This window comes from Vombatus ursinus, unplaced genomic scaffold (assembly GCF_900497805.2).
Source record: "Vombatus ursinus unplaced genomic scaffold, bare-nosed wombat genome assembly UNPS02014798.1, whole genome shotgun sequence".
Taxonomy (NCBI): Eukaryota; Metazoa; Chordata; class Mammalia; order Diprotodontia; family Vombatidae; genus Vombatus; species Vombatus ursinus.
Genome location: NW_020954576.1, coordinates 66,740,091 through 66,766,525, shown reverse-complemented (window position 1 = coordinate 66,766,525; position 26,435 = coordinate 66,740,091). Strand labels below are relative to the sequence as shown.

The following is a 26,435-nucleotide window of genomic DNA, read 5'->3' as shown; positions in this document are numbered from 1 at the left end:
TTCTCAGTGCCTAGAGGAGGGAATGGCTCATAGGAGATACTTAATAAATGCTTGCTGAAATACCACTTCTAGGGCTGTATCCCAAAGAGATCATAAAAATGGGAAAAGGACCCACATGTACAAAAATATTTATAGCAGCTCTTTCAGTGGTGGCCAAGAATTGGAAATTGAGCGGATGCCCATCAATTGGGGAGTGGTTGAACAAGGTGTGGTATATGAATGTAATGGAATACTATTGTGGTATAAGAAATGATGAGCAGCCAGACTTCAGAAAAACCTGGAAAGACTTGTATGAACTGATGCTGAGTGAAGTGAACAGAACCAGGAGAATGTTGTACACAGTAACAGCCACATTGTGCGATGACTAACTTTGATAGATTTAGCTTTTCTCAGCAATACAATGATCTAAGACATCTCCAAAACTCTCATGATGGAAAATGCTATACACATTCAGAGGAAGAACTATGGAGTTTGAATGCTGATCAAAGCATATGATTTTCTCTTTTTTTTCTTCTGTTTTGTTTTGTTTCTTCTTTCTTGTGGTTCCTCCTATTGGTTCTAGCTCTTCTTTACAACATGACTAATGGGAAAATGTTTAATAGGAATGTATATGTAGAGTCTATATTAGATTGCACACCATCTTGGGGAGGGAAGCAGGGAGGGAAGGGGAGAAAATTTAAAACCTAAAAGCTATGGAAGTGATTATTGATAACTAAAAATAAATTAATTAATTAAAAAAAAAGAATGACAGGGAAAAAAAATAAATGCTTGCTGAATTGAATTGGCCATCCATCAGACCACCGAGAGAGCTTCCTCCAGCCAGTATTTCCATTCCTTCCTATTCAGGATTATTATTTTTACTTCCTTTTCTTTCATATTATTTTTCCATGGTAACTTCTGATATTTCCTTCCTACTTTTCTTTAAATCTCCTTACCTTTAGACCGGCTTCTTCTGCTGCTTCTTTGCAAAGTGATTAGCAAGGAAAGGATAGTTAAGGGTCCTGGATAGCTCACAAAAACAGCAGGGCTGGGGGTAGTGTTTCCTCCCTCTCCTTGCTGGCAAGTGCACTCTCCAGTCACTATCTGGTCATCTATGAAGCAAAGCAACCCCAACTGCATGGCAACCCCATTCAATCTAGGACTCATTTTCTCTGCCCCCCCCCTTGGACTTTTTCCTCTTCCACTGCATTTATAACATACCATTACTACTTTCATTGCATTTTTCCCATGGTGCTTATAATAATAGGAGAGATTTCATTTATCACTTATTTGATCAGTCCTTATCTTATCTCTCCTGATTTTTAAAAATCTTTTATTTTTTCCCAATTACAAGTAAAAGCAATTTTTAACATTCATTTTTTAAAATTCTTGAGTTCTAAATTTGCTCCCTCCTTCCTTCCCCAACCCTCTCCCTGAGATGATAAACAATTTGATATAGGTTTTACATGTACAATCATGCAAATCACATTTCCATATTAGTCATGTTATGTAAGAAAACACAGACCAAAAAAACATGGAAAAAAGTAAAGAGAAAAACAATATGCTTCAATTTGCATTCAGACTCCATACATTATTCTCTGGATGTAGATAGCATTTTTCATCAGGAGTCCTTTGGAATTGTCTTGTATCATTGCATTGTTGAGAAGAGCTAAGTCATTCACAGTTGATCATTGTATAATTTTGCTGTTACTGTGTCCAGTGTTCTCTTGTTCTATACAAGACTTTCCAGGTTTTTCTGAAATCACGCTGCTCATCATTTCTTATACCACAATAGTATTCCATCACAATCATATACCACAACTTGTTCAGTCATTCCCCTCAACTTCCAATTCTTTCCTACCACAAAAAGAGCTGCTATAAACAGTTTTGTATAAATAGGTCCTTTTCCCCTTTCTAAATTTTTGATACATCTTTCTATGGTATTTCATTCCTACTGCTATTATCCTAATCTTGCTAGATGCATAATCCATCTTTGTTTCCCTAAAAGAGAGCAGGAACTAGAGACAATACTTTTCAAATATTTGAAAGCAGCATTTCTCTTATTCATGTTCAAATCTCTTCAGTTCTCTGGAGCTCACTTTCCTTATCATGAGAGGGTTGGACTTGATATAACTTCTCAGATCTCTGCCAGTTCCAACATTCTATAACCATGCAATCCTAAATGTTCCTTATTTGTAAATAGGCTCTTTTTGGGGAACAGGTAGCTCTCTTGAAGTCATAATAATTATGCTTCTCTAGGAGATATGTAGAATACCACAGGTACGTGAAGTATCAAGGAGCAAGCTAAAGTATGTTTTTTCTCACCTCAAGAAAAAATAAGCTAATGACAAGGAACTCTGAAACCGCTTATATAACAAAAATATAAAACAAGGCATTAGTGGGGCTACTGAATTTTCATGGTGAAAAAGGTAAGAAAAGGTAAGAAAGAGAATCTCAATGACTTCTTTGCTTCAGTTTTTATCATGAAAGGCATTATAGATTTTCCCACTTCCAAATCATTTTTCATAGCAGACAAGGAAAATGTATTGAATCCCATAGTAGTAAGCACAAAGGATGGATCAGACTAAACTGACAAGCTGAAAAAAAATTATGAAGACCAGAAGGCATCCATCAAAGTTTTTAATAAGGAACTCAAAATGAAACTATGGGCTAAAATATATAAGCAAAGGATACAAATGACCAATGGCACATATGACTAATGGACTACCCACATTAGTCCTCTTTATTATGAGAAAAGTCTCCAAAGAGACTCTGGGAACTAAAAACTGTAGGTATCTCCTGTCCATGCCAAGCATGCTTGTAGAATCAATGATAAAGGGCAGTATCAAGAAATTTGCAGAAGGGTAATTCTGCTGGGGCTAAGAGTTACATGACTCTTATAAAGGAAAATTATACCATGATAATAATATAATTACTTGAAGCTTTATAATATAGATGTGGGAAAATGCTCCAGTTAACCTTGTCTATGCCCAGACTATCCTTGTCCTTATCTCTTCTTTCTTCATGACTTTTCTCACACTGTTACCCACATGCCTGCAACAGACTTTCACCACCCATCTTCCTCATCTCCACCTGCTGAAATATCAAGGTTAAATTTAGGCACCAACACTTTCATAAGTCTTTCTTTGTTTACCATTGTTGGAAATGATCTCTCCTTAAATTTCTCATCAATCTTTGTATGGTACTCCACTTTGAATGTAATGCATTATGCTTTATATTTTCTTTACATGTCTTATTTACGTAAATTTCTTATAGGTAAGGACTATGTCTTATTTTATTTTGGCATCTATAAGCCTTAGCATAATGTCCTGTATAGTATAATAAAAAGTGACATTATAGTGTGGTAAATTTAGACATATACAAAAAGCCTTTGACAAGTTTCCTTATCCAGATGTTTAAAAAACATATGTGCACTCACACATAAGTAAGTTTTTATAGGACTGGTGAAATGCTTTGCCATGGAAAAATAAATGATAGTAATCATAGGAAATGTAGGGATAAGTGGGCATGTCTCTGGATGAAGATGAATTAAAAGTGGAATTCACAGGAGTCCAATTCTGAAACACCTTAATTTTTTCCACATGATCTGGAGTAAATATGCCAATGAAATCGGCAAATTTACACATGGCAAGATCTTCTGGGTAATAAAATACCAAGTTAATAGAAATAAAATTCAAGAATTTCTCCTGACACTATACAAAACTATGGCAATGAGTTTCAATATGGGGGAAAAACGACCCAATTGTGTTTATACAACGAAGAGTTTTGAGATATCAGTTTACACTCCCTCCCCAATAAAGGAATTTTTAGAATCATTAAATTAATTTTAAAAAATATTGATTAAGAACCTGCTATGTACAAGGCATCATGCTAGGGCTAAGGATACCAAGACCAAAAAAAAAAAGGAAATAATCATGCCCTTAAAGAATTTCCAGTTTACTACTGTCAATTGCTTCCCCAAAGGAAAAATTCCCTAACAACTCGAGCAATACAAAATTGGAATGAGTTGCCTACATAATACACTACCTCCAAATCATAACAGCTTCTAAAGCAAAGTCTAGCTAGCATGTCAAACTGTCAAAGGCAGCCTTTGGCCTGCAAAACTCCCGAATGTGGCTGGAATCAGATTAAAATATAATTGAGAAATATTTAACAAAATAAATAAAAATATAATACAACATAAATAATGTTAATTGGTGGTTTTCTACTGCAATATGCCAGTGGGAATCCATTTCTATTTGAGCTTGACACCACTGGTCTAGATGACCACCTTTTAGAGAGGATTTCTATTTAGGTATGAACGGGATTAGAAGATCTCTGGCCTAAATTCTAACGCTTATATTCTGTGACTATGACTTCAACTCAACATACAGTTGTGGCGCAAAAGAAGCATAATCATAAGATTTTGAGCTAGGGGAAAAAATCCTTATAGATCATATAATCCGCCCTCTTCATTTTACAGATAATTGAACAGAGCTCTCTTCTAGTTTCACATGCACTAAAGAGCAGAGAGGAGCTCAAATGCAAATCCCTTGACTCCAAATTCAATGCTTTCCTCTCTAAGCTACACAGCTTCCTTATGGTTAGACAAAACCTTCTTTACAGAATCCCTGGAACACTTTGTCCAATTTTGGTTGTTATACATCCAGAGAAAATTTTAAAAAGCCAAAAAGGACCTGGAAAAAGACAATTAAATGGATCACAGACATATATGGCAAGAATTATGACTATTGCAAGATGAAGGCAAGTAGAAACATGAATAAAATCATGGTGCCACAGTGTATAGAGTGCTGGACCTGGAGTCAGAAAGATTCATCTTCCAGGGTTCAAATCTGGCCTCAAACACTAGCTGGGTAACCCTGGGCAAGTCACTTAACCCTGTTTGCCTCAGTTTCCTCATCTGTAAAATGAGCTGGAGAAGAAAACAGCAAACCACTCCAGTATCTTTGCCAAGAAAACCCCAAATGGCGTTATAACTGAAAAACACCACATGACAACCTGAGCCAGATTTCTTTGGTTATACTTCGGTTCTCAGCTATGGTGACTTGAACCCTTTGCCCCTTCTCATGGTCTGATCTCCAGTTCTTAAAGAAATAGCTTCTGACTTGGATCTCACATAATTTGCCCACATCGGCATTTGGCAAACAATTCCCATTCTCACTTTAAAATGCCACGGAGCTTAAAAAAAAAACCTGAAAGCATCGGTGAGGCCCTATTTAACCATCGGTTTTGCCCTTGTCTGATGCTTTGAACCTGCAGCCTTTCATGGTCAAGCCCACCTACCACAGAATCTCAGAAAGGAAAGGGACTTCAGAAGCCATCTAGCCTAGCCTCTACCTGAACAAGAATCCACTAAAGAACACAGTTGACAAATGGTCATCCAACTTTTAAAGACCTCTGAGGAGAAAAAAGCAATTCATTTTACAATTTTCAGATGACCTTACTTGTTAGGAAGATTTCCTTTTTTTGTAATGTCCACTCATTGTTCCTAGTCCTGCTCTCAGTTGAAAAGAACAAAAATCTCTCTTTCCGCTTATAGACCTTTAAACACTTAAAACAGCTATCATGTTCACCGTAAGTCTTCTCTTCTAGAGACTAAACATCTCCCGTTCCTTCAATGGATCTTCCTGGACTCCCTTGCAATATAAATATATAGGTGTTCAAGAAGCATTTTTATAACTTCTTGGCCCACGTATCCATTCTGGATTTGTTGGGATTGTTATTGCTGTTGGCCCTGATCTTTTTACTTCATTGGTGTAAGGAGCTCCAATGTGAAGAAACCCCCTCTGTTAGTGCAGGTCAGCACCTGTTCTGCAACTTATAACCTTAGAGAGTTGGCTGGGACAGTGAGAGATTAAATGAGTGCCCCCAAGTCACACAATCAGTGTCTTTCCAAGTCAGGACTTGAACCTCAATTCCTGACTTTGACTCTGGCTCTCTATCCATGACATCATGCTGCCTCTCATTACTGACATATCCATTGTGAGTTATTAAGAGAAAATCAGAAATGTCCTGGTATATTCCCAAACTCTGAGGATGTCATGAAGGAGGACACACTGTACTATGAAGCATCCCCTGGTTGTCACTGTCAAAAACAGAGCACAGGGAAGGATGAGAATTGATACAAACCATGAGGCAATATTATTATTGTTTATTTTTTAGGCAATTGGGATTAAGTGACTTGCCCAAGGTCACACAGCTAGTAAGTGTCAAGTGTTTGGTTTGAGGCCAGATTTGAACTCAGGTCCTCTTGACTTCAGGGCCAGTGCTCTATCCACTGTGCCACCTAGCTGCCCCTGGCAATATTATTTTCATTAGAATATAAATGGAAAGAAGACTGGATTGCTAAGATTTGAAAGTCAGTTCTGCTACTGTGACTTTGGGCAATTCCCTTTACCTCTGGACTTTGTTTTCTTCACTGTACAATGAGGGATTTGGACTAGATGATCATTAAGGTCCCTTCCTGATCTATGTTTATGTGGGTTTCTTTCTTTTTAGCACGTACTTACACTTAGACTAGGAAGCATGATCATATATGTGATGGATCTGATCCTCCCAGAATGTGCTCATTTTTATCCTTTTACAATAAAATGCACTAGAATGACAGTTTTTTTTCCTTCAATCCAGTCTCTTCAGCCATTTTAATGATTAAATTGAATTGACCATTAAACTGTCAGCTCCTATAGAGTAGTGGCTGGGTGTTTATGTCTGTTTTTGCTTTTAGGGCTGAGTTTTTTGTTTTGTTTTGCTTTGTTTTTCTTTGTATCCTCGGTGCTTAGCATAGTAGGGTTTGGGGTTACAGGGCAAAGGAGAGTTAGCAAGACAACAGATTATGATCAGATAAAGAAATTTCAGAATCTGTGAACATGGAAGTGGTGCATTTGTGAGATGCAGCAAGATGAAGGATGTGATCATCTTTGTGTGTAGTTGAGGTGGTGTGGACGAACAGGTCATGAGAAAGGAGTAAACTGAAGAATTGTAAGGTTAGGGTGTATTGAGGGAGTATTGATGCGCATGTTGAAGTCACCTAGTATGAGGGCAAGAGATGAGGAGGAAAGAAAGACTGAGCCAGGCAGTGAACTCATTAAGGAAAGAACGGGAGTGTCCTAAAGATCAATACAAAAGCTACCAAGATTTTGATCCAGGGGTATGGATTGGGTCCTTGAAAACAGGGATTGTCTTTTACCTTTCTTTATATCCCCAGGTCTTAGCACAGTGCTTGGCACATCTTAGGAGCTTAACATTGATTGACTGAGTGACATAGTAGGTGTTTAATAAATGCTTGTTGACTCGACTTGGCTTGGCCACAAAACCAGCCATGTAAGCAGGAATGAAAATGATTGCCTGGGAGTGATAGGTGTGGTGGTTAAATAAAAACATAGCCACAGATTTCTACAATTTGTATGTTTCTTTCTTCTTCCCACCCTAGCAAATGAAAAACGGTTTTACTTCCAGGATTACAGTTTAGGGCTAAGAAGAATCTTATCAAGAAACACTTCAGTGATAAATTCCTCCTGCTCATAAAAATAGACTGAATTTATCTAACCTTAAAATAGGCTAAATTTATCTGCAGTATCTGGCCTCTTCTTGGAAGTTATTGGAAGTTACACTGCTAAATTATGTAGAGTTCTTGACTCCTGATGGCATAAACAACAGGCAGAAGAGTGTGTCATTACTCATTTTGTCTCTTATGCAAAAATCTATGATTTCCTGGCCCCAATTCATTTATGGATTCTTTTTCAGTAGAATTTGGTTTTGTGATCATTTAATTAGTCAACATTAAAGGAGAAGAGGATTTAACACTATTAACCCCCAGGGGAAAAAGAATATCCATGGTGTACAACCCGAGTCACTAGGGTCATCTGCATAAGAAATTTACTTGACCTCTCTTACCTCCAGCAGGCTTGTAAATCTCTTATATATGGCAATGCTTCTGTGAAAACAGGTCTACAGAATTTTTGCTATGTAAAAATTTTATTTTTCTGGGTTCTCAAGGATGAATATGAGTGTGACCATTAAAAACAAACAAATAAAAAATCCTCCCACCGAAAGCCTATTCCAGTGCCAAAGGAATTATGGAAGTTACCCTGGATTCTCAAAGACTACAACAATGGAGTCTCTCGACAACACAGGCTACAGATTTTATTTGTCTTAAGAAATTCAACCTAAATGCACTGAATCTCATCACCAAGTTGACTCCCAGCTAATAATTATTTTTATTTCCAGCATTTCATTTAACCATCTACTAAGGCATGCAGGGGTTGTATTTTTCATTGGTAAAGGAATCACTCCTCATTAAATCAAAAAAAAATTTTAAGTCTTGAAATTTGAAAATCAACTAATGCACATTTCAAATTATATATATATTGATGAATGACATATACACTCATAAAAAGCAACTGCCAGAATTACTACGTTTTCTAAACAAAGTCCTTAAACTACTAGAGTTGTTAGAAGTGTTCAATGAAGTGATAAAAATGTGTTAACAGTTCTGTCCTGCTAAACAGCTTTAGGACAGCTCTAGAAATTCTCTTGTTTACTCAAAGGGGCCACAAGAACAAAGGGTAAAGAATATGCATCTTTAGGTGCTGAGGGAAGGTCTCACCTGAGAACTGGGTCAGACCTAGATCATTCCATACCCCACAAATTTGATATGCACTTTCTTTCTAGACAGAAGACAGCAAAAATCTTCTCACACGATTGCACTATTCAGGAGAGGCACACCAAGGAACAAATCATCCAAATTGTTGTTGTTATTTGTCCTTCATTCTCAAAGAGGACCATGACATCAGGAAGCTGATGCCATGACTTGCAAGTGAATTGGATTTGAGAGAGGGCTGCACAAAGTCATCAGCTTTACCATCCAAATTAAAAGCTAGACTAAATATCTTTAATGTGGGTTGATTAAAACCCCCACGCTTACGGGTGATAAAACTTGTATGTGTGCTAAGCAAGAGACCTTATTCTAGAGAGGCTTAACGATAGACATAGATTTTGGGACACACATCCATTTTTAGTCAGTGTTTCCCCAGTAGGTCATTCCCCAATGTAGAGATTATCTTACTGAATTTTACCTTCCTAAGTGTTTCAGGGAAAATATTATTTCCTACATTCCATTTTTTTCATATTTTCAATTAATCAAATAAGAATTATGTACTTTTTTGTTATCAAATGATAATACAAATAATGACAAAACATAATTTGGCTGGTTTTGAGATATATCTACAAGACTGGGTCCTAAACCTGCATCCCTTTACAAAAAAAAAATAAAGCATTGTGGACATTAATTCAGGACAATAAAGAAATTCAGATGCATTTCATGAGTTGCTAAATATAGATAATCCTAGGATACTATGACTTTTGACTCACTAGTGTTACAATTAAAATAAACTGAGGGGCTCTAACATTTAAATGGCCTATATTTTTATTTTGTAGACTGAAAAAGAGGTTCCAGTTGCAACGATAATAACAATAATTTACATTTATATGGAACTTCAAGGTTTACAAAACTTTTTCCTCACAATAATCCTGAAAGATACAGAGCGCAGTATTATTTCACCCATTTTACTAATAAGGAAACTAAAGCTTGAATTCAATACATAACTTGCCCAGAGTAACAATAAGAGGGAGGAACAAGTCCAATAGACTTTCTATTATGACACAGACCAACGGTTCTCAAAGTGTGGTCCAGAGACTGCTAAGGGCCCCTGAGATCCACCCATGGGGTCTGTGAGGTCAAAACTATTTTTCTAACACTTTTCGTTCAGTCATTTCAGTTACATTTAGTTTTTTGTGACCTCATTTGGGGTTTTGTTGGCAAAGGTACTAGAGCGGTTTGCCACTTCCTTCCCCAGCTCATTTTATAGATGAAGAAACTGAGGCAAACCGGGTTAAGTGACTTGCCTTGGGTCAAACAGCTAGTAAATATCTGAGACTTGATTTGAACTCAGGTCTTCCTGACTCTAGGATCAGTGCTTTATCCACTGTGCCACCTAGCTGCCCTTTTTGTAACACTAAGATATTTTAATTTCTAATGTGCTAAGTATCAATAGATATAATCCACACAGACAAAAGCTCTTTGAGGCCATCAAAATTTTTTAAGATCATAAAGGAGTCCTGAGTTTGAGAACTGCTACCATATATTATAGTATAGTATACAACTACTATAGGGTAATATTATTAACAACATAGACCCTAGCCAACAGAGTGTTAGTAAAATGAAAATCATCCTCATAGCTACCTATTTCCTATTTATATCAATAAAGTTCATGCCATGTCATATGGTAGAACTAAAAAATGTACTTGTATACCGAACTAATCCTCACCTGACCTGGGATTATTCTCTGTTAATAATAGAGGGTTTCAAAGAAATAAGAACACGATATTATAAGACTACTGGTATCACATATTTATTGAGATCAACATGAACACATAATTATGCCTTCTTCCTAGTGGTACCATCAAGGGGAAGGAGCATACAATATCATTATGTAAGGCACACTCCAAAGCATGAAGAACAGGTGTTAAAATACAAATGAGCCATAACATAATTATATCTTTCACAAAGTGTAGCCTTAGTAATGGCTTTGGAATTTTTTTTTAATTCCATCTTGGCATCTGTTTATGCTCAAAGCAAAGCTGCTTTCTATTATAAAGCTTTTGGACAGGGTTAACTTTCTGTTTAAGAAAAATGTAGACACATAACTGCCAAGTCTTTCAACTTAACAACTGAATCCTTTAACTTCTGGGGTTTAGGGAGTTCTAAGCGGACACAATTCCCTCTCCCCTCCCCAACTCCCATACAAAAAAATAAATCTGACAAATTCTAGGAGATAATTTCCACCCAATCCAGTCTGAAAAGCATTTATTAAGCACCCTCTATGATATAATGCCCTTACAACAACAAAAGAATCATTAAATATAACTGAAAGGTTCTGCAAATAATGGACTCCAAAAGCTATGAGACATTTAGTCCAGGTCTCACTTTCAAAGAGGGACTTCATTTGTTCCAAACAAGTTATGTTTTATTCGGTCCCTAATGGCGGCCAAATTGGGACACTGCTACACTTTTAGTTTCTGTTGATATTTTTAAAAATTGCTAAAGCAAATTTTCTAAATATAAACAGAACTTGCATATTTTCACCATTAACCTAAAGTTTATACTGCCTTTCCCAGGGTCTGACAAGTCTTATGATCACTAACTTAATTTTATTAGTAAAGGATTAAATACAATTTTCTCCAGATAAAATGGATATCCTTTCCCTTTTGTCTTCTGGAAAAATTAGAAACAAAAACTATCTTCTGTATTTGAAGTTCACCTGCCTTAGCCTTCTCTCCTACCAAAAGAAATGATCCCAATGCCTTTAATCCACCTCTCTTAATTTTTCTGAAAAAAAAAAAAGTGGATGTAGATTCACCCATTCTAGGCACTTCCTTCTCTTTCATGCTAGGTAAAGATAGAGCAGATAGGCCAGTCAAGACACCTAGGTTCTAGTTCTAACTGTACCTAGCACTAACTAGCATTGTTACCTTGGACAAATTTCTCTGTAGCCTGATTTCCTCATCTCTAAAATAAAGACATAGGACTAAATGACCAATAATGTTCCTCCCAGCTCTCAAATTCTCTGATTCTAAGTCAAAGAATATAAACATATTATCATTTAAGGAATGAATGAATGAGCAAAGCAGAGTTAAAATTGCTACTGGGAAGAGTTAAAGAACCAAAAAATCCTTTCAATTTTTTATTTTTTTTGGCTGAGGCAATGGGGTGAAGTGACTTGTCCAGGGTCACACAGCTAGTAAGTGTCAAACATCTTAAGTCACATTTAAACTCAGGTCTTCCTGAATTCAGGGCCAGTGCTCTATCCACTGCACCATCTAAACGCCCCTGTCCCTTCAGTTTTTAAACAATATGCTTCTTAACACTGGGGCAAAGGGGAGGATGAGGAGGGACAGCAGTAGGCGTGAGGAGGAGCTATTCTCCTTCCTGCCAATTCAATACTATTTCAGAAGGTGCAAAACCAGACATTGGTAGAATAGATTTGAATAGGCAGAGAAGAGACTTTAAGTTTTTTTAAACTTCTAATTTTTTCTAAACTTAAAGTCAGGAGAGAACCAGATACAAATCTTGCTTCTGATGCTTTTTGTGGAATCGTGGGGAAATCACTTAACTTCTGAGCATTGCTTTCTTTTATCTACAAAATGAGGATAAAAATAGTACCTACCAAATTAAATTATGAATGTAAAATTCTTTGTAAACTTTAAAGTACTATAAAAATGTTAGCTGTTTTTATTAGCATCGGTGTGAGATGGGTTTAGCTGAGTAGGAAGGGGTCATATTATGGAAATGAATCTGCAACCAGATAGTTTTAACTAATGCCCGTAGGCAATAGGAAACAAAATATGATGATAATACATACACAATTAGATTCAAATCGACAAACATGCAGTAATCAATTACTAGTCAGTCAATAAACATTTATTAAGCACCTCCCAGGTACCTGACACCATGCTAAGTACCTTACGTTCTATAGAACACAAGGCTAGACACTGTGGGAGATAGATACAAAGGAATAAGGAATGGCCCCCTCTCTCAAGGAATATGCACTCTAGTAGGGGGAGAGAAGACATACAAACATAAATACACTTAAAGCAATTATGCTGTTCCTTAGGTGCTGGTGTAATAAATTCTCATTTTTCTTAGATTTAGATTTCAAATCACCACAAGGAAATAGAAAAATTATTTAAGTTTAAAAGCTAATTGCTTCTCAACAAGATCTTAACTCTCAAAATCAAACTCACATTAAGATAAAACTAACCTTTTTTTTTAATGTACCTAGGTTTTACCTACATATTAAATAGAAAATGAAAAGACCTCAAAAATGTATAATGCTTAATTTTCCAAATCACAACAGAAGCTCTCAACTAAACTGGAAAGGAAATCTCTTTACTACTATCTCACAGCCAGGGGCAATCTATATCTGCAGATTTAATATTTTCCTCATATATTGCTTAAATCTTAATTGGCTGAAAAATTGAGCCAATATATTTCTAGGCTGTCTGCTTGCAAAAAAAAAATAGATAGATAGATAGATATTCCTAACTACACACATAGGTACTGCAGTCTCTTTGAGTCAACAGCTAAGCAAAAAAAAAAAAAATCATATCAGAGATATGAACTTCTCTCACTCATCCTAATGAGGTGTGCTTGCTTCAAACACAGTAGAACTCAGTCAATCACCAGCACCTCAAAACAACTAAACAAAATATGCCTGGCTCAGAACCTCTAAAGATTTATTGTAGGTTTTGAAGAGGTCTAGTTAATAGATCACCAAAAGGTCCCAGAAGCAAATTAAAATATACAAAAACTAAGTAAAAACTATCTGAATGTATATCCAAATTGTTTAAGTCAACTGTGTATGCACTTTTCACAGTGTCCTCACAGGAACACATATACACAGGAGGTCTCCTTCATGGAGAAAGAATAGTAAAACTAAGGGATAAGAGAAAGGGTAACAGAATTTTCTCTTACCTCCCTAATTGCTGTTTCAAGAAGAAACATTATTTCCCTTGTCTTCTTCTGTATAAGCAGGGCTTAAATTGGATAGAATTTTTGAAGGCCTTCAAATCTGGTGCTTTTTAATAGGTACCAGACCTTCTACTAATAAAATAATAATTTAGATGCAGGAGATAATAAACCTCTTTACTGGCATGAAAAATAGAAAGAAAAGGAATCAGATACTTAAGAAAACTATCTGAAATATCAAAAAGAAACATTTCCTCTTCATCCCATGGCTTTTAAAATGTGTTCTGTGCCTCATGGAAGAAATTTTATATTGACATTATTCCAGAGAGCCTATAAGCTAACAGTTGTAAACTGGACATAATTCTCAACCATGGGCATTTCCAACAAACAATTAATGAAGGATATCTTCAGGACTAAGGGGAAGGAAAGATGAAAACAGAGATGGTAAAAATGCATCTTGGGCTGAGAAGAATCCTGACCTCCTACTGGATGTTTTTAATATCCTAATCTTTCAATAAATGACCTGTACTTCCTTTAAAGAAAAGAAAAATAAAATCACAGTCCATCTAATGCTCATAGAAATAGAGTTCTTCAGTTAACTTAAACATTGAATAAATTTTTGCTTCTTAACAAGCCCACCTTTTTACCTCCCAACATCAAAACAAAAACCCAAACATTCTAGGACTATCATAAATCAAAGTTTCAGAAAAAATTATTTATTATAGAAATCTTTGGACAATTTTAGCAAGGTCTATAGAGTATTTAATATCTGTATTTTTATAAAAACAATGTCCCAAAATTCATGATAAAACTTAATACATTTTAGATAATTCTCTTTACCTGCAACCATAGGCCTGTACCTCATTGTCCCAACACATATACCCCACCCAAAGCAGTCATATTCCTACACAGTCATCTCCTCCAAGAAGTCTTCCCTGACTAACTCCATGCCATTTCCACCACTCCCTTACATTTTGACCCTATATATGTAAACAGCTTAAACTATATTATTATAAACTTATTACTTTTCTCTAGATATTCATATTCAGCACAATATAATACAGGAAATTATCTCTCTAACTGCACTACAAACTCAAGAGAAGAGACTTCGATGGGCCTCTCCAAAGCACACAGTATATATTCAATAATTCTTTGTTAATTGAATGACTGTACCTTTTTAAGAGAATCAAATTATATTTATCTAATATATTTTAATAGAATAATATTATATTACATAATAATGTTAATTGTTATTACAAAACAGTGTATTTCCTCAGATTTAAAAAACAACAACAACAACGACGACACTGCCTAAAAAGAAAGATTCCACATAACTTCATCTTTAAGGTCCCTTCCAGCTCTAAAATCCTGTGATTCCTTTGAAACCCTCAAGTGGGTATTCAGTTGTGATACAAATGGGCCATGAAATTTATAAATCAGTAACTAACCAGACAAAAAGTGCTAGATGTCTAAAATGAAATTATATCACCTCCTAACTACAAAATAGATTTAAATCTCATACCATAGATTGAGTTACACTGCAAGGGCACCAACATTCTGGTATATTTATTTGGAAAGGAAGAGATGTAGGATGTAAAGACCCTAAGTGCATTTTGTTTCATCTGCCTCTAAGATCAGAATGGTACCTCTATATGCCTTGTTTACCTGGTACTTGATTCGTCCTCTCTGAAAAATTCAAAAGAATTCTAGTTAGTAATATTTGAGTTAAAGAGATAAATGATGAAATGGATAGAGTTCTAAGTGTCGAGTCAGAAAGACCTCAGTTCAAATCCAGCCCCAGAAATTTCCTAGTTGTGTGATCCTGGATAAGTTACTTAACCTCTGTTTGCCTCAGTTTCTTCATCTGTAAAAAAAAAAAATGCAACGGGGTGGAGATAATAACAACACCTACCTCCCAAGCTTGTGAGAATAAAATGAGATAGTATTTGTAAAGTGCTTTTTAAACCTCAAGGTACTATGTAAATGTTAGCTAGCATTAGCAAGATACCATTCTTTTTCCATCTGCTTGTTCAATTCTTAAAGGATCTGTGACTTCATTAATGTTCATCTTACCCTCGCTAATGAAGACCACAACCCATGATTGCCTTAGATGGTTGATTATGACTAAAACATTTTATCAGCCTGTGGCCATCCTGGCAATGAACTTCTCCAAATGTATCTGGGCTGCTCCTCAGATGACAAAGAGTCACTGGTCCCGTACCCAAAGTCTTTCCGATTCGATAATACCTGCAGCCACAGCTTAAAGTCTGTTGACTCAGTCTTCAAAAATCAAGTGTCACAGGGCAGCTAGGGGGTGTAGTGGATAGAGCTGTGGCCTTGGAGTCAGGAGGACCTGAGTTCAAATCTAGTTTCAGACACTTGATACTTAACTAGCTGTGTGACCGTGGGCAAGTCACTTAACCCCAATTGCCTTACCCTCCCCCAAAAAAACAAATAAAACCCAGTGCCACCTTCATGCCACAATGAAGCATCAGAGAACAACTTTAGAGGTTCCACTCTTTAAATTTACTGAACAGGACTTTGGAGAAGGAAATACGCATGAAGTATTCTTAACTTTTTATCTTCTATGGCTGGAATTTTTTACATAGACACAAATCTTAGTGTTGAAACTTCTAATAAAAATCTTAGAAAAATGAGGAAACAATCATATTTGTTGATAACCATAAACCTCTTATAGAAATTAAAAAGACCCCACCTTTCAATAGCAGAATACCACTATGAAGTGTGACACTCATTTCTGCATTATTTCAATTTTTTGTAGACCAAAGGAACAGGTTTCTTATTGTAATTGTACTCTTCTTGTTCATATAATATGTACTCTTTATTTCTGGTCTATGGTAATATTTTAAATAAGAGAGAAATTCAATTAAACAAGAACATACTTTGAGTGAATGAAAATCTAAATTCAGGAGGATAAGATAGCAATTATAAATCTCAATGTAACAAATATGAAAAAAAAAGGTTTATTTAAAACACCAGGCAGGCAGACAGGCTTTGTGGTATAGAACTTTATTTAAAAAGGAGAAATGTATGCTGTCCTTAGTAGAGAAAGATGATGCTAATGACCCACCTTGAGCAGGCCATGAGCAACAGTGTGGCTTAAGTAGAAAGGAGTCAGAATTACTTACTAAGTTGTTCATCTTCATTTTCCTTATCTGTGAAATGGGGATAATGGTAGCACCTACCTCCCAGGGCTTAGGATAAAATTAGATAATATTTGTAAAGCACTCCAAAAAATGTAAAATGCTATATAAATGCTAGTTATACTTATAATAATCATTATTAATTAATTTTTTTAGTACCAATTTCCTCATCTGCAAAAGGGGCATAATGGTACCTGTACTTTCTATCCTTTGATACTGATGTGACAAAGTTGCTCTGAAAACAACAAAGCAGTGTGAGCCTTGTCATTATTATATAGTGAGCTACTGTCATTATTATTATGTATCCTGGCTTCTTTTCTTTTTCCCTTTTTTCCTTTTTTTTTTTTTAGACTAGGTCCCCTTTCTTGTCCAGGCTAGAAATACAGTAGCCATTCATGGCCCTAGCCTAATACTGATCAGCGCAGAAGCTTTGACCTACTCCATTTCCAGTTTGGGCCAGTTCTCCCCTCCTTAGGCAAACTATTGGCCCTCCCCACTCCCAGAGGCTCACTATAATGGAACCAGTCTTAGGAGAGATACCTAATAAGCTTAGCCTACTGCGGCTCAAAACTTCTGAGGTCAAGCAATCCACCAGCCTCAGCCTCCCCTCAGTAGCAGGGATTACAGTGGCACATCACTATTCCTGGAAATTGGAGTCATTTTTCCAGAAGTGACAATGGATTATGGTCAACTAATTCTCACTGGTGCTAACTCTCCCTTGCAAAAAACAAGGCAAACTCATTGGCTTTTGCTACAGCACTCCTGGAAAACACTGTCCTTTTACTCTTTATCCGAATCCAGAGTGTTTTCTGAAGCTCCATTCAGGACATAGCTCTTACATAAAGATTCCTCTAAACTAAGTTATCTTCTACCTCCTCTGAACTCTTCTATAGCATTTATTTTCTATATCGATCATGTAACAAATACTGTCTCATTGTTGATTATTTTTTTATTTTTAAAGGTCTTGCATTTTCAAATAGATTGTAAGCTCCTTGAGGGCAAAGACTGTCTTACTCTTCTTTATATCTCCTATATCCCTTAGTTATGTCACTTTCATATAGCATAAGCTCCATATTTATTGTTTGATGAAGGGTTAGATATCTAACAAACACATTTGTGGTTAACAGCTCTACATTTTCATGTGTGGCAGTCATTCTTTCCATTTAAGTCAATCATTCTGAAGAGAGAGTCTTAGTGAGTAATGAGGATTAAGTAAGGTAATTGATGTCAAGGCTCTTTGAAAATGAATTCAAAAGTACTGAAAGACTTAGGAACTCTGATCAATGCATTGACCAATCAGGATTTCAGAAGAATGCTGGTGAAGCATTTCTCCCACCTCCCTGCAGAGAAGTGGTGGACTAGAGGTTTATACAGTGGACATCGATCACATTTTTTCCGTGTGACAATTGTGTCGATTTGTTTCGCTTGACTATACTTATTTAAAACAAGAGGGTACTCTTTGGTAAAGGGTGTTTGGGGTAGTTTCCTCATAGAGCCTGTGTGAAGTGATAGTAATTTTTTTTAGAAAAAGAAAAGAGCATCAGTAAAACATTTTAAAACAAAATACATAAAATCAATAGCTCCAGTTAAAACAATAGGTTTCATTCTTAATCATAAATCACAGAAAAATCATTTAGAGAAACCAGTAAACATCTGTCCCCAACAGCATTCAAGACATACCATAATGTTTTAGAAAATCTGAGGCAACATGGGTCACTGATTCAAATCATCCCAAGAGAAATTGATGTTGGGAAGGAGCATTACGTACTGGATAAATATTATAGCAGAAAGGATAAAGCAAATCAGATTACTGAGGATTTTGGTATTGACTTGAGAGTTTCCAGTGATCCTAGTATAATTTGTATTAGATTTTTCTTATCCAGGTACAGGTTTTCTTATTCTCCTCCTTAGAAAGGACTTGGGTTCACTGACCACATTTATTAACTGATGGGATTTTTAAAGAGATATGAAGTAAGTAGAATTGTTTCATTTGCTACTCCTGCACTGGTAATAGCAGTGTCCTGATGAGTATTTCTCAAATATGAATTACTACAATAAAATACCTCTACAGAACAACCCTAGTCACTGAAGCTTACTAATATTCATTCTCTGATTCTTTCATCTTCATTAAATGTTACTACACATTTGTCTCACTAACAATCGAAATCCTTGACAGATTTCACCAAGAAGACCAAAATCATTTAGTGTAGGCTTCTCTTACTAGCTTAATCTTATCTCTCCTTTATCATGTAACTGACCTTGCATCCATTTTCTCATCTACTCCTGTATTCTCAGAAGAAAAGACAGCCTCTCCATATCTACATTTAACACATCCCTCTCTAACATATTCATTTTCTCTCTATTGATTTAATCCTCAATATCTTTAAATATATTCCAGTTTCCTCTTTCTAAAAACCAGACAAAAACATTTCCTCACTCAACCACCCTTTCTAACTACTCTCCTATTTCAAAAATGATTCCATAGTCTCTAGAGTGGGAGACTTGAATAGCAGTGCAACTAACAGAACGGAGAGAGTGGGCATGGAGAGTAGGCTGTGTGTGGGCAGTGGGGAATAATGAGCTCAGTTTTCAACATGTTGAGAATGAGGGGATGGAATAGGTGGAAGTTACAGAGAAGCAGATTTAGGCTAAAGGTAAAGAAAAGCTTCCCAACAATTAAAGTCATCTAAAATTGGAATGGTCTTTCCAGAGGTGGCCATCCCTCACTTTAGGTCTTCAAGCAAAGACTGTACAACTACTTCATTATATAGACATGAGAATTCTTATACAGCTATGGTTGGACTAGATGAGATTCCATGATTTGAGGTCTTTTAGGCACCTAAAAATATAGGAGATGGAGATTCTAAAGTTATTTTTGTAGGGCTGATTGTAGAAGACGAGAGAATGCTTTCACTAAGATATTACAAAGGGCGGAGGATTGAATATTACACTGAAAAAGAGGATTGGATTTGATGTCAAAGCACTTAGGTTCAAATCCTGGCTTTGCCACTTATTACCTGCACACACTTGGGGAATTCACCTCATCTCTCTAGGCCTCAGTCCTATCTAGAAAAATGAAAGGGTTGGATGAAATGGTCTATAGAATTCCTTCCTGTCCAACTCTAGAGCTTTGATCTTATAACTAGACTTGAAGGAGCACCCAAAATTAGGTACTGGAAACAATAATGAGAACTTGAAAAGAAGGAAGAGGAAAGCAAGAAGAGGACAAGGAAAGTACATGTTATAGCAGCCAGGGAAGATAAGGACAGAGAACATGGATTTAACAATGACGAGATAATTGGTAGTCTTTAAGAGAGTGGTTTGGAGAAGCAGAATGCACAAAGGAGTCTAGACTTGGTATTAGAAGACATGGGTTCAAGTATCTGCTGCCATCATAATATAAGATTGGTAGAGATGTAGTTATTGACTCTGAGAGCAGCTAAGTATCCCAGGGTCAACGTAATTATATTTTTCTACTTAAGGCAAATGAAAGAATTAGAGTATTTGGAGGCCTGGGGGTGGAATTCAGAAAGTGGAAACTTGATCATGTCTAAATGCAGAAAGGAATAAACCAATGATGAGGAAGAAAATAAAGATGGTAGAGAGAAATAGGACAAACTTAGAGTGGGCAAGTCAAGCCATAACTTCTATTTAACCTGATTCCTTATCTGCAAAATGGGGATAATGATACTTACCTGGCATACCCTGGTGAATTAGAAATAACATTTGAACTTGCAAAGTGAAATGTAAATATGAGCTTTTATTATTCTAATATACTAGAGGATTAAAACCAGAATGCAGGGGGTTCAGAAGATAGAGTGACAGAAAAAAATGGTAGCAACATGGAACAGAGTGTCTGAAGGAAAAAAAGAATAAGGATTGGCATGGTAGTTGGAAGTGGGGGGGTGGAGTGGGGCAGGGATAGCAACAAGCAAAGGGTATTTTAAAATAGGGAGAAGTCATTATGCTTGAAAGAAAGAGGAAGGGATGCCCTGAAGAAAGAGAGAATAGAGATGGAGAAAAGAACTTTTCCCTGAAATCAAAAGAAAATTAGAAATAGAGATGGTGATATGTTGAGGTAAAAAACAGAGAGTTTGGGAATTGGAGGACTCATGCTGATTAGCTTCAATATTTTTCATAAAGTAGGACCGAATGCTGATCATCCAATTATCTGCTCCTTTTGCTTTTCCTCAGTTCCTCAGTTTGGAATGTACTCTACTACTATCTACTTATGTGACTTCGAACACAGGTCACTTAATCTTTCAAAGTCTCAGTTTTATCATTTGAAAAATAAGTTCATTGGACTACATGACCACTGAGGTTGTTCCAGTTTTAACATTCCACATTCTAAGATTATGCATTGGTTTTGTTCTCTATTTGCTTCATGGAGATCTGTCTTTTCTTCTCAATTAGGGCCTAAATTCTTTGAAGGTAAGGAGTGCCTTGCAACCAGCAGGCACTTAATCCATTAGATTGTGAAGTCCTTGAAAGCAGAGACTGTTGTTTACTTTTCTTTGTATCCAGAGCAGAGTGCCTGGCACATAGTAGGTGCTTCGTAAATGTTTCTTGACTTTCTGATAAAAAATATTTGCTGATGTGAAGTGCTTGAAGGGGTATCTCAACTTCTTTTTTAAACTAATATTAGATCTAATTTTAGATAATAATTAGACTTAGATAATAATAATTAGATCTAATATTAGACCTGCAGTGGGTGTGATAGATTCATTGATTTTATTTAATGAATGAAGATTTTATACTGCACAATTTCATATTCCATTTGTATTACATAAGTATTTTTTGAGTAAAGAACTCTAGACCATTGACTATAGCCAAATCAGGCTTGGGATGGTACTTCAAGACGTCTCCTTATCCCTTTACCACAACAGACCCTTTGCACATTGACATCTGGAAATACCACAGTTTGGAAGCCTAAGTCAACTGTTCATTAATTTCTACAAAATCAAAATATCTTTCAACAAATTGTATAGAATTTATTAGCTGAAAAAAAAATTTTCAAAATCTATTTTACTTGACTATGCATATTTGTTACAAATGTTTTGGTTTGTTTTTTTTTTCCTTTTTTCAATGGTGGTTGAGAGGGCAAGGAGAGAAAATCAATTTTTTGTTCATTGAAAAAAAAATTTAACAACTGGCATAAGAGCACTTATCTGCCAGAAAGAAATTGGAATGGGAGTCAGGATACCTGGTTCTTGTCCCAGTTCTGTCACTAATGAGCTAAATGACCTTCCAGAAATTACTTAACTTCCCTAAACCTCAATTCCTCATTTGTTTAAAAAAAAAAAACCCCAAAAGATAATAAAAGCTGAACTATGGCTCACAGAGTTGGTGATAGGGATAAACTAGATAAAGTATCTGAAATATCTTTAAAGTATAGTTACATATAGTGTATTATCTGTTTTAAATTTTCTGAGACAGAGGTGGATATATCCCCCTAGAGAAAGAATCACAATGAAGGGTTTTAGATTAAAAGAGTCAGTTCACCAAATAAGGGAAACCTATGCAGGCCAGATTTTTTTTTTTTAGTACCAAGCCATTCTTGCATACAGGACATACTCTTCCCCAAGGGTAAACAAACTGTGCTTGTACAATCTAAAGAAGGGCAAGAACAGCATGCGATAATGGAGAGATCAGCTCTTAGGACTTAGAACTGGAAGGCACCTTAGAGGTCATATGGCCCAACCCTCTTATCTTCAGATAAGGAAACAAGCCCAACGAGATTAAGTGAATAGCCCCAGTTCATATGCATAGTAAGTACCAGAGACAAGATTTGAACTCATGTATTCTGATTCCAGATATACTGACTCTTTCCATTAAACCATGTTCTCTCTTGACCAGTGGCATTTTAATATAATAAGCATACAGTCAATGGTATTTTATTTAAAATCATAGGAAGTAGAATAACCACAGAATACAATATTACCAGAAACTGGATAACAATTAACAAGTTTTTCTAGGCCAGCTCACTTTGGGAATTTTTTTTGTGAAATAGAATTTCACTATTATAGACAATATGTGTATATAATTATATATGTGTGTGTGTATGTATATGTGTGTGTACATACATACATTCACACACATATATATGTGTATACACACACACACACACACACACACACACACACACACACATACATTTGGGGCAGCCAGGTGGTGAAGTAGATAGAGTGCTGGGGCTGGAGTCAGGAAGACTTATCTTTGTGAGTTCAAATCTGGCCTCAGACACTAGCTGTGTAACCCTGAGCAAGTCACTTAAACCTGTTTGACTCAGTTTCCCCATCTGTAAAATGAGCTGAAGAAGGATATGTCAAATCACTACAGTATCTTTGCCAAGAAAACCCCAAATGGGGTTATGAAAAATCAGTCATGATTGAAATGGCTGAACAACAAAATACATATACATGTACATATGTCTACCTGAATAAGGAACCAGCGAATATAAAGAATAGGATTTATTCATCTAATCAACCAATTCTAAGGAAGAGAAGTCAACTCATAAGCAATCAAAGGAATGAGGAAAATGCAGGGAAGGGAAATGACTGCAAATAATGCTACAGGGCTACATGATGCTAAAAGCCATTTCAAATGTAGAGGGGGAAAAAATGGAGAAATCTACAGTAAAAACATGAACTCATAGTCGTAACTTGCCTTAAACATCACGTCTTCTAGAAACATCACGTCTTCTAGAAACATCACCTCTTCTATAAAGAAGGAAAGCTTTCTGTGGGGATAAGGCTACCAATTTCAATGCTATGGATTACCATATCTACATCCCATAGGTTTTGATCACCTCAAGAGGATGGTTTCAATCCTCTAGTCAAAAAATATAAAATATCTTCTCTTCTTCACAATCATAACCTGTAATGATTAACTGTTTGATTTCCCTTTTCCAAACAGGATAGCTTCACCTATTACCAAGGAGAAGTCTTAACAGTAAAACTGAATATGCTATCTCTGTGATGCAGATTGTTATACACATAAGCTATTTGCTTGAAGAAGAGTACAGGTGATGGATTTGGCCATAGGAGAAAAAAAAGATTATTCTAATTTAAAGAATGAGGCTTTCATCCTATCCTCATAAACATTTTGGAACCATCTATTTTTGCAAATCAAAGATATGGAGCTGAATGGTGTAAGAACAACAGACTGTGTAATTATCAAAGAATATGGCATGGCAAATCTTCAAAATAAAATTCCTAATTTTAAAGGAGAAAAAGCACTTTCCCCCCCCCTTTCATATCTTAATCCTCCAACAAATACTTCCCTGTTCTATTTTGCTCCCCTCTTCAAGGTCATCCATCATCAGCACAACATCCTAAGGAAAAAATCTAGACTAGACTTGTCAGATCTTCACTAGCATAAGGTCCACTTATCAAGGGTGTTACTGTGCAAGATGGGCAGCTGTCAAGTGCCAAGGGGTTAACATTATATGTGCACAGCCACATTAGCAAGCCCATTACCTCTGTTCCCATTAAGTATTCTGATAACACCATGAGCTCTATGAGCTCAGCTTAACATTTAAGCCTGCAGCAAACCCATAATTGCACAAAGCTTTCCAAAATGTTCAAGCTAATTTTAACCCTATGGAATTTAATTTTAAAACTGAAGAAAAAAAATATACTGCAGCTATGTATTTTTTTCAGCGAAATAGTTTTCCATTCCCTTTTCGTGTTTACTTTAAAAATATGAAGAGGAAAGTTTCAGACAATGTCTCATTTTTGAAAGAAAAACAAATTACTGCATTTTGAACAAGCTTAAAATATTTCCATGAGAAATTTTTTACGCAGGTCATTTTAACAGTGTATTGGTCAACAGTGTTGCCAGATGATTGAAAACAACATATATGGTGGTGCATGATATCGAGTTGCTATGCTAGATAGCTTTTTTTCTAGTGTGTATCTTTGATTTTCTTTTCTGCCAAAGGTTTTTTCTCTCTAATGTTCAAAAATGAATACTGATAACATTCCCATAGTAAAGCAAGTAAAGGAGAAAATAAAAGGAAAAATTAGTACTCTTGAAACATAAATTCACCTTTCAATTTGCTTGAGATAAAAACACTATTTGTATACCTGAGTATTAATATCTAATTCAAAATTCCTTCATTCTTAAAGTTTGTGATGGGAAGGTAAATTGTTAACTTGGGAAATGATCTTTGTATCACTGTTGAAAGAGAAGTAACCCAGAAGCAGCAGAAGCTGCAGTCTTTACACACTGGAGACTAAGTGGATTTTATGAAAAATTAAGTTAAAATGTTCTGTATTTCAAAAGAGAATTGGAAAAGAAACTCAAAGGTGAGTATTAAGAGAACATCTTAAAACGTTAGTATATACTAACTAGGTTCCCTTCAACAAGAAGTTATTCTCATTTTATTTTCTGTCAAAGGGCATTTCGGTCCCAGCTTTTAGGGTGAGCTATGCTTCTGCCTGGTAAGTATCTGCAGTGTATAGAACAAATCAGAGAGGTAGAAACAGTGCCAAAAGGTACTTAAGGAGGAAAAAAAATGGTATGAGTACAGAGCCAAAATCTTTCCCTGCTGGCCACCCCAATGCTCCAGTCACCCAGCTGCTTCCACCCTCTATATTTTGCTGTACTCAGCATTTCACAATTTTCTGCTTAAACCAGTACTGAGAAAAATGACTCTCACAAAGCTACCATAGGCACGCACACATGCACACACACACACACACACACACACATACACACACACAATCTTAAACTGTCACTGCACTGCTAAAGCACAAAATTTCCAGCAATAGTCTAACACACCACAGAGGGACTTAGCCAACCAGCCACCCCTTCTGCCCCACCTTCACTTAGGAAAACCTGCCCAGGAGCGACCAACCTGACCCAGCTCAGGCTGCTCACGCATGCAAGCTTAATACGAAAATCTATTTGTTATTTCCCGTCACAGCATGCGTGTCAAAGTGAAAAGCATGAGAAATGGGGATACGCAGGAATTCCCAGCAAGATTTCCCCGTACCCCCTGCCCCCACAAGTGACTCCCTGCAAAGAGTCAGTCCCTCTCTCTCTGTCTCTCTGTCTCTCTCTCTCTGTCTCTCTCTGTCTCTGTCTCTCTGTCTCTCTTTCCCCTCCTCACCTTACCTACCGGGTGTACGTTCTCCCCCTCATCTACATGCAAAGCATGCTAGTAAAGGGTCTTCTCTTCTCCTCCCCCAGCCCTACAGGTACCCCTAACGCTTTACGTACCCCTAACGCTTTATGTACCCTATCTATCATCCTCATGTTTGTAAGGCACAAACAACCCCATGCTTGTAAGGAAAAAGAGCTTGTGAGCTTCTTATTCTTCGATCCTTGCAATAGCTTTCTCTCTGTATCTCCCCCCCCATTTCTTCTCCCTCCCACTTACTCTTCTTTCGCCCTCCTTCTCCTCCCTCCCCCACTTGCCCATCCTAGCAAGCCACACGCTGTTCCATTCCTACCTACCGGGTACCCTACCACCTGCACCCCCTCCTCACTCAGCCCAGGACCACGCTAGTTGATAGCATCCCCTTCCCCCACTATGCCTTTCCCGGGTCCTTCCAGGTGAGGATGAAAAGTGTGATGCTTACAGTTCGCAGGAACTGTATCTCATCCTCGCCCTCGCCCCCATCGGCCATGGCTCCGCTCCTCAGCCGGGGAGCCGGCTCCTGTCCCTTGGTGAAGCCTGGTGGTGGCTCTTTCGCTGCTGCTGCTGCTGCTGCTGCTGCTGCTGCTGCTGCTGCTGCTGC

The 26,435-nt window shown here is 36.7% G+C and overlaps 1 protein-coding gene across 1 annotated transcript in view; it reads right to left on the bottom strand.

The window, feature by feature from the left end:
- LOC114049459 (ryanodine receptor 2) overlaps positions 1-26,324 on the bottom strand; it is an 811,539-nt gene extending 785,215 nt beyond the window's left edge. The window contains exon 1 of the mRNA XM_027870708.1: positions 26,277-26,324. Within this exon, the coding sequence (XP_027726509.1) occupies positions 26,277-26,324 (48 nt within the window). The remainder of the gene's footprint in view (positions 1-26,276) is intronic.
- Between the last annotated feature and the right edge of the window lie 111 nt (positions 26,325-26,435).